At 57.2% G+C, this 9,137-nt stretch overlaps 1 protein-coding gene across 1 annotated transcript in view; it reads right to left on the reverse strand.

The window, feature by feature from the left end:
- Nucleotides 1–7: 7 nt before the first annotated feature.
- SEMA6B (sema domain, transmembrane domain (TM), and cytoplasmic domain, (semaphorin) 6B) overlaps nucleotides 8–9,137 on the reverse strand; it is a gene marked incomplete at its 3' end in the record, with an annotated part of 12,100 nt that continues 2,970 nt past the window's right edge. The window contains exons 4-17 of the mRNA XM_010828158.1: nucleotides 8,516–8,576; nucleotides 8,291–8,353; nucleotides 7,761–7,862; nucleotides 7,048–7,138; nucleotides 6,143–6,262; nucleotides 5,566–5,654; nucleotides 3,951–4,168; nucleotides 3,024–3,155; nucleotides 2,294–2,443; nucleotides 1,771–1,953; nucleotides 1,536–1,682; nucleotides 760–837; nucleotides 568–626; nucleotides 8–192 (exon numbers count right to left, since the gene is read on the reverse strand). Coding sequence (XP_010826460.1) covers nucleotides 8–192; nucleotides 568–626; nucleotides 760–837; nucleotides 1,536–1,682; nucleotides 1,771–1,953; nucleotides 2,294–2,443; nucleotides 3,024–3,155; nucleotides 3,951–4,168; nucleotides 5,566–5,654; nucleotides 6,143–6,262; nucleotides 7,048–7,138; nucleotides 7,761–7,862; nucleotides 8,291–8,353; nucleotides 8,516–8,576 — 1,678 coding nt within the window. The remainder of the gene's footprint in view (nucleotides 193–567; nucleotides 627–759; nucleotides 838–1,535; nucleotides 1,683–1,770; nucleotides 1,954–2,293; nucleotides 2,444–3,023; nucleotides 3,156–3,950; nucleotides 4,169–5,565; nucleotides 5,655–6,142; nucleotides 6,263–7,047; nucleotides 7,139–7,760; nucleotides 7,863–8,290; nucleotides 8,354–8,515; nucleotides 8,577–9,137) is intronic.

A 9,137-nucleotide genomic window follows, 5' to 3' on the forward strand; every position in this document is an offset into this window, starting at 1 on the left:
CCCCGTGTGCCAGGATGGCTTCCTTGTCCTTGCGGCGGGCCAGTTCGCGCCGCTCGCGGAGCCCCACGTACCAGCCCACGCTGAAGCCGGACACCACGGCGCCCACCACGAAGGCCGCCACCGACGACGTCACCAGCAGGTTCACCGACACCAGCCCAGCACGCTCCTCCGAGAGGCTGGCGCGCAGGAGTCCTGGCAAGGAGGGCGGCGTGAGAAGGGCTGGCCGGGGACCGTCCCCTGCACACCACCTGCGACCTCCAGCTGGTCTGTCCACCTCTCTGCTCAGGGGCGTCTCTCTGACCCTTTCAAAGCCCATTTGCCCATCCGTCTGTCCCCTGGCATCTGTCTTCCTAAAATCTGTCTGTCCACCTGCCTTTCTCTTGGCCTCTCTCTGCCCTCCCTCCCGTCCCCGTCTGTCTGTCCTTTTCCCACTACCCTACCTGGAACTGGGGCCCCCTGTCCTTCCCAAGCCCTGAGGGACGTCAGTGTATCCCATCCATCCAGGTGTGAGAACCCTGGAGGACCAGGACTTAGAGTCCCCAGGCCTCCTCCCCTCTCCCCTCTTACCTGTGCAGTCCCCTAAGCCTGAAGTGCTGGTCCCAGACACATCCTGCTCAAAGGTGGCTCTGATGGGGGGAGGGAGCAGAGAGGCACCGTCAGCGGAAACCCCTGGCACAGAGCTGTGGTTGGTGGGGGTGGGGGACTCCCGATCATCAGGTGACTCAGTCACCCTCCCCACACCTCCCACTTCCCCAGTACCTGGTGCCAGGGCTCAGGAAGACACAGGAGCCATCCGGGGCCCACCCGCAGTAGGGGTCCTGACTACCAATGCAGTTCCTAGGGCAGACAAGGGACCCGGCAGGCAGATCAACCAGGGTTTCTGCAGAGGCACCTCTTACCGTCAGCTCTGGGAGTTCCCAAGACACATCTTAACAGTGGGGGCTATTCCTTTCCCATTTTACAGATGAGAGAACTGAGGCTCAGGAACGTTTACTTTTGTCCAAGGGACAGAGCCGGGTTTGGAGCCCAGATTTTGGATCCGTGCTATGGCATCACTGCTACCATGATGGCAGGCACGGGGCCAGGGTGCTGCATGAGGAGGGCTCACTCTGAGTCCAAGAGTGTGCCAGTATTTTGCAAACATCTGTTCCCTGGTCCCCAGCTTCTGCTTCTCTTAGAAATGTCTGTCAGATCCCATCCTACTCTGCCCACAGATCTCTGGGGCTCCCACCTCACTCTGGGGGTGGGGGAAAGAACCCAAGTCCTCCTGAGGCTCACAGACCCTGCCCAACCTTCCCTGTCTTCTCCCTCCCCATCACTCATTCTGCTCCAGCCTTAGAGGGCTTCTCACTGTTCCACCAACACACCCAGCATTCCTGCCCCAGGACCTTTGCACATGCTATGCCCTCTGTCCATCGTTCAGAGAGTCAGAATGCTGTTGGAACCTGCACTTGAACTTGACTCTCCCCCTCTTTCCACGCTCACCTCCCTTCACTTCCCTTGCCCACACCTGGCCGGGGGCAGGGGGCACTCACTTCATGCATCCTGAGTATTGCTGGCAGCGCGCCACGGGCACTCGGACCACACAGCGGGGGAAGGCTGCCAGCAGGCCGCCTGAGGCCGCATCCAGCTCCAGGCTCAGCAGCCGCTGCCCTGTCTCGCCATCTCCAGACCGTCCACACCTGGGGATGAGCAGACTGGTAAGACTCAAGGGGAACGCCCTGTCTCCCTGCCCGCTGGCCCTGCCTCTTGTCCTCTGCCAGGCCTCACCTGTCAGGCCGGTAGGTCTCAAATTCCTCCAGGAAGACACTGGGTCCCGTGGTACCCGAGGCACTGGCGTTGGGCCAGACAAGGAACTTGAGGACCGTGCCTGCCTCAGACCCGAGGAAGATAACAGTCTGGTTGCCCCAGGGGCCGGCGCCCACGTCCACAGCCACTCGTGTCAGCTGGTGCCTTGGGGCCAGGGTGGAGCAGAAGTCAGGCTGCCGCCCAGCCCTGTGGTCCCCTGTGTGCACTCGGAGATACCACCCATGCTGGGCAAGGTGGGCACGGGCGTGGCTCCAAGGGTGCACATCACAGAGAGAAACAGACCCCCAAAGCCAGCTCCTCCCTGGGCTCTCCTGTCTTCATCTCCCCATCTGCCTCCATCTCTGTGTCTCCCTCCATCTCTGCCTTCCTCTCGTGTCATGTCGGAAGTTGCCCCTGTGCTCCCTTCTCACTCACCACCCTGGCCTGGGCTCTTGTCCCCACCCAGGCCTGGCCACCAGTACCCCAGCCAAGTGTAGGAACTGACCGCATCAGAGTCCGAACGATCCAGGGTGCGTGGCCCAGGGAGGGCACGGCCTCGTCCATCAGGGGGTGTGTCTTGACAAAGTTGAGGATCTCGTCTGGGAAGGCGCTCGAGGCATTGTACTGCATGCCAGGAGCTGCGCAGCACCCGGGCCTGGGTGGGGGCGAGGGGTTGGTCAGGGCAGACCTGGAGGCCCCCACTGAGGGGCTCTGATTCACTAGGGTGCTCCTGCTCCAAGGGCCTCAGTTTTCTCCACCTGCACAATGGCTACAGCTGACCGCTGTGCTGGGCTTAGTTGCTCACTCTTGTCCACCTCTTTGTGACCCACAGACTTCAGCCCACCAAGCTCCTCTGTCCATGGGGATTCTCCAGGAAGGAATACTGGAGTGGGTTGCCATGCCCTCCTCCAGGGGATCTTCCCAACCAGGGATCAAACCCAGGTCTCCTGCATTGCAGGTGGATTCCATTGCAGGTGGATTCTTTACCGTCTAAGCCACCAGGGAAGCCCAAGAATACTGGAGTGGGTAGCCTATCCTATCTCCAGGGGATCTCCTTGACCCAGGAATTGAACCAGGGTCTCCTGTATTGCAGGCAGATTCTTTACCAGGTGAGCTACCAGGGAAGCCCACAGCTGACCTCGGCAACAGCTAAACAAGTGCCTGGGAGTCCCAGCCCTCAGTTCAGGGTCAGGATCCTACCCGGGTACCCACTGCAGGATGGAGGGGCCTCTCACCGGGGCCGCGGCACCTGATCCTCTGGCACGGGTGTCCAGATGGACTCAGGGGACTTCTGCTCACGGAAGCGGCCCTCAAACACGGCAGCCACCTGTGTCATGTCAAAGGCGCAGACAGCTGAGCCGGGGATGCTGCAGGTGGAGGCAGATGAAAGGAAGTGGTGAGCCTGGCGGGGTGGGGAACTGCCCTGGGCAAGTGTGTGGAGGAGTGTTTGTCCTCTGGAGCAGTCAGACCTTCACTTTCCCGGGCCAGAGTTGCTGCCCACCCATCCAATCCAGTCATTCCACCATCTGAGCAGCAGATTCTCAGACTGGATCACAGCTCAGTTTCTCCATGGCCACCCATGTCCAGGTGCCCCTTTCACTTGCCTGGATGTCCAGTTTCCCAGATGCCACTCTTGCTCCCTTTCAACCCATTCCCGAGAGAGTTTTCCAGAAATGCAAGCCTGACTTGTTCCTCTTCTGCTCCTTACCCTCCCATAGTCCCCTAGTACCCTCAGGATAAAATTCAGGCTCCTCCCCACAGCCTGCCACCTCCCTGCTTCATATCCCCCACTTTCCATCTCGCTCGACCACTCTAGCCACACAGGCCGCCTCCCTATGGTTTAAACATTTCAAGCTCATTGGAGCCTCAGGGCCTTTGCACGTGCTGTTCCTTTAACTTGGAATGCTCTTCCCTTTCTCTCCATCTCATACCCATTGATGCCTCTTCTAGGACACCCTCCCTGACCCTTCCTCCAAAGGCAGAAAATAAAGACATGCCTGCATCTGCCAAGTTTTGGCCAGAGGGCCTTGGAGGGTCAGTGTTTGGCTTGGTCCCCCCTGGCCTGGGACAGAGGCCTCCTGGGAGCCCTGTTTTACCCAGCACAGGACCCCTGGGAATATGTGGTGAGTGATCGTGAGAACTCTCCACCTGCACCCACTGACCTGTTGCTGGGCGTGGAGAAAACAGCAAGGACCACAGGCCGGCCCCCCAGGCTGACCACGCCTGTGACAGCCTGCAGCACGTTGAAGTAGAAGTGAGAGTCCCCCGGCACAGAGCAGTTGAGCCGAGCCTTCAGGAATGATGTCCACTGCTTCTCCAGCACGCGAGGAGAGCCGCCCATGTCATTCTTGCAGACTCGGGCCACACGCGACACCACCACCTGGCACATCAGTGGGAAGACAGGGGCCTGAGCCCCATGTTCTGCCAGGCCCACCTGCAGGTTGCAAGGCCGCCACCCAGGATGGGATGGAGGAGGCTAGTTCTGGCTGTCTGTGAGTCCCTGGCCAGTCACCCTAGCCCCCTGGGCACCAGATTCCCCGGCGGAAATGTGGGGATGGTGATGATCACAGCCACCAAGACAACTGTAATCATCAGTGCCTCCACTGATGGATCCCCCACTAGGTGCCAGGCACTTATCCTCATCGTGTCTCACGTTCCTCCCAAAGCTCTATAGAGGAGGGTCTATGATCCCCGTGGTACAGAGGGGAAACTGATGCACAGAGAAAGGGAAGTGACTGAAGCCCAAGGCCACACTAGTAGTAAGTGGCAGTCTGTGCACTTAACTGTCTGCATGGATTGAGAGATGGGATAGATGGATAGGTGGTGCAATGGAGATGAATGGATGGATGGGTTAATGGATGGATAGAGGGGTGAATTTGAAGGGGACAGTGATGGACAATGAAGATAATGAAGAAGGAGATAATTGGTGGATGAAGGGGTGTGTGGATGGATGGATGGGTGTATGTAGATATGTATGTATGGATAAATGGATGGATGGATGGGTGGACAGACGAATGAGTATGTGGATGGATGGATAGGCAGATGAAGGAGATATGATAGATCATTATCATGGTATATCCATGGGTGGATAGAAGGTTGAATGGAATGGATGAGCAGGTTATGAGGAGAAGTTGGAGGCTAGATAACTGGATATATAGAGGGGTGGGCAGGTAAATGGAGAGATGGATGGTAATGGATGAGTTGATCAGTAGGAGGCCAGATCAACGGATGGTTGGTATATGAATGAATGGACAGGTAGATGGATGGATGGATGAAGAAGCCAATGAATGGGAGGGGGATGGATGGATTTACAGGTACACAGAAGGTAGATGAGTGGATGGATGGATGGTGGAGAATGGTTGAGGCAGGGGTGGGTGGATGGATAGATGGATAAATGGTTTGATGGAAGTGTGGGTGGGCTGAAGATGGGTAAATGAGAGGGTGGCTGAGTGGCCAGATATATGGGCTGTGGTTGAAGAGTGGATAAATGGTTGGTATATAGGTGGATGGACAGACAAACAATAACAGGACTGGGACTGGAACCACGGGTGTATCAGACTTCAGACCTGGGACCCTCACCAGGGCTACTCCAGAAATGTCTTCAAGTCTCAGGGGCCTGGTCCTGGCTAGTGTGGAGAGCCCTGAGGGCCGGAGGGCCCCTCTCACCCTGGGTGGAGTTCCATGGACCCACCTCTGCTCTCCACTTCCGATGACTGGAGCCTCTCGACTACATGCCCCACTGCATGGGCCTCTCTAGGAGGGGAAATAGGACCTTACCTTCTCCAGGTAGTTAAACTCCATTGCGATCTCCCGGAAGAAGAAATAGATGTGGCTGCCCCACTCCACCGCGTGGACAAAGTATGGCTCTGTAGGAGAGAGAGGTCAAAACCCAGTTCGTGATGGGAGAAAGAGAGTTTCTGGAGCTGGGAACACAGTAGCCTGGGTGGCTGCTTTTACAGTGAAGTTGCGGGGGAGAACATCAGCTGATTACCCAGGCAAAATAAAAGAAACTCAAAGTTTGGGATTTTTTTTTTGTTTGTGGGGGAGAGTGGGTGTCAAAATCCTAAAATCATTGTGTCTACTTTCCACAAACAGCAACGTCTACTATTTTGTCATCCTCCTGTGTTGAGCTGAACTCCTGCTGAACCCCTCGTACTGTTCCATTTCAGGTTGCTAAGCCACTCATTTCCAGCAAGTTCTACTTTATACCCAAGTTAAACCTCTCCTCTAACTAGATCATCAAAGAGGCCAGTAGGTTCCAAAGAGGAGATGGGAGTTCCCTGCCTATCTCCTCTGGGACTTTATTTTGGTGGGGAATTTGTGAGCTCTGCCAGGTCTGTCCCTATCGCCCCACCTTTGAACCACTTGGAGTCATGTTTCACCGTGCGCAGAGTGGGCCGGTCCCCGAGACTGCGGTAGATGACGGCATCGATGGCGAGGAAGTCGGTAACGGTGGCTGTGAAGAGCATCCCTTCTGGGTGGGTGTGAATCGGGGGGACAGGTAAGAGATTAGATTGTAGACTTCAGAGGTTGGGGGGGTGTCAAAACCTGATCTTCAAGACTGAGCCCTGGGACTTCCCTGGTGGTCCAGTGGCTAAGACTCCATGCTCTCAAAGCAGGGGGCCCAGGTTCAATCCTTGTTCAGGGAACTAGATCCCACACGCAACAACTAAGAGTTTGAAGGCCACAACTAAGACCAATGCAGCCAAATAAATAAATTAAATATCTAAGAAAAAAACAGACTGAGCCCTGAGCTTAAGTGAGGCCTAAGTCCTAGGCTGAGCCCCAACCGTGCTGGGACCCAGACTTCAGCTGATCCTCAACTCCACAGCTGATCCCCAACTCCCCAGCTGATCCCCAACCTCAGCTGAGTTCTTCCTGCCTTGAGAGTCTGTCTGTTTCATAGCTGGAGAGATGGTCTCCCTGCTGTTGCTGCTGCTAAGTCGCTTCAGTCGTGTCCGACTCTGTGCGACCCCATAGGTGGCAGCCCACCAGGCTCCCCCGTCCCTGGGATTCTCTAGGCAAGAACACTGGAGTGGGTTGCCATTTCCTTCTCCAATGCATGAAAGTGAAAAGTGAAAGTGAAGTCACTCAGTTGTGTCTGACTCTTAGCGACCCCATGGACTGCAGCCTACCGGGCTCTTCCATCCATGGGATTTTCCCAGCCACCTTCTAAATGACCAAACTCCAAGAATGGAAAATTCCACGCCTTGCTCAGGGCTGAGGCCCCTTCAAATGGTCAGGGTTGGGGGCACTCACCAGAGAAGAGGGCAACGTTGGCGTGTTTGGGGTCGTATGGGCAGCGGGCCATGCCGCTGATGTTGTCCCGGAGGGGCTGCAGTGTGTCCATCTGCGGGGGTGGGGGGGAATAGGGTCTGAGTGACAGCTCCTGGCTGTACCTAGCAGCCCCTGGCTCCCCCAGCAACCCCCTCCGAGGGGAATCCTGATGCCACCTTGGATGCTGTGTGACTTTGTCAGTCACTTAACCTCTCTGGGGCTGAGTTTTGTTGTTGTTTAGTGGCTTAGTCGTGTCCGACTCTTTTGTGACCTCACCAAGCTCCTGTGTCCATGGGATTTCCCAGGCAAGAATACTGGAGTGGGTTGCCATTTCCTTCTCCAGGGGATCTTCCAGGGATGGAACCTGCGCCTCCTGCATTAGCAGGTGGATTTTTAACCGCTGAGCCACCAGGGAAATCCAGGGCTCAATTTACTGATCAGAAATTGGGTCTAGGAGTCGATCCTAGTCAATCCGATAACTGGCCTGTAGCCTAAGTAGCCTCAGCCTGTAGAGGCCGCCTTTGGAAGCCTCTTATGGAATTCCGGGTAATGGAGGGGAGGACAGTTCATCCAGTAAGGCTTCCTGTAGGAGGTGATGTGGCCTGGGGAAACGGCACGACCAGCAGAGGGCCCATGACCAAAGGGGCGCCGATGTTAAACCTGGGCGGGCAGGGCTTCGAAGGGCGGTGACTCACGCTGTAGTTGGCACACACGGGGTTGAAGGCATTGGAACCACACACGAAGAGAGTGGATTCGTCCCGAAGTAGAAGCACCTTTACAAAATTTCGACACTCGCCCTGGAATGGGGTGGGAAGAGAAAAGCCGGGGTGGGCGTGATCACGGGTGTGGGCGGGGCCACGACTGTCGGACGCGATGGGGCGTGGTGAAGGGCGGGGCCAGGGTAGAGGCGGGGCCCGATAGGGAGGGGTCAGGTTGTGGGCGTGACCAAAGCAGGGGGCTGAACTAGGAGAAGACTGGGGGCGTGGCCATGGCTAAGGGGCACAGACAAGAAAATAGGGCACTTGAAGGCGTGAGCTATGGCAAGGCCACTAGGGGAGTGGCCACTACTGAGGACCACCTTGAGGGCATGGCTAGGCTCTGGGAGTACCCATGGCAACAGGGGCCTGGCTTGGAATGAAAGCAGAGAAGGATTTGCCCTGTGAGATGGCCAGGACGGATTGGGGCGTTACCAGGGCTGATGCGGGCATGGCCAGGGCTCACTTACCTCCTGCTTGCCCTTCATCCGACACACGTTGATGTCGCTGGGGTTGGAGCGCCAGGTCAGCTTCTGAGAACACAGGGGGCTGGTGAGGGGAGCGGGGTCCCTGACGGACCCAGGAACCCTGCTAGGCAGACCTGAATCCACTGTGCTCCCCAGCGCAGTGTCCGGGCTCCCTAGTGGTAGCGCCAACAGCTGCCCCCTCCCCTCTCGCCTGCGCCCCTTCCTCACCCGCTGGTACCGCATTTCCGTTGATGTGGGGGGCTCCAGCTCCACCCGGTACAGGTTGTCCCTAGAGAAGGGGTGTAGTTAGTGAGATCGGGGGCCTCCCCCTACACATTCTATCCTCCCGGCAGCAGACGTGGTGTCCAACACATACCACACAGGGGCGTGCCAACACCTCTGCCACGCGCAGCTCCAACACTGAGCGTGCCTTCAGGCGCCTGAGCATGCCCTTACACGCCTCGTTGTGCCCTAAAATGAACGACGGGTTCTAGCACAGCCCACATGCCTTACCATGCCACCTCACACAACCCATAGCCTAGGGACCTACAGCTAACACGATGCACTGTCCAATGACTTTACATCCGATGTCCCCCCCACCCATCACCCCTCGGTCTCTCCAGGCTCTCACTTCTCCTCCACGTGCAGCAGGGACTGCCCTGATCAAGGTCAGTGGCCATTGTCAAGTCCAGCGGTCACTTCCCTGCTCTCTTCTCCCTTTCCACAGTGTCTCTCCCCACCAGTCCACTCTCCTTCTGAGAACACCACCCTCATTGGGTGCCTGGACCTGGCACCCACCTGCCTTCCCACCTCTCTGGGCCCAACAGGGGAAGAGGAGGGCCCAGAGAGG

This window comes from Bison bison, unplaced genomic scaffold (genome assembly GCF_000754665.1).
Source record: "Bison bison bison isolate TAMUID 2011002044 unplaced genomic scaffold, Bison_UMD1.0 scf7180017864492, whole genome shotgun sequence".
Classification (NCBI taxonomy): domain Eukaryota; kingdom Metazoa; phylum Chordata; class Mammalia; order Artiodactyla; family Bovidae; genus Bison; species Bison bison.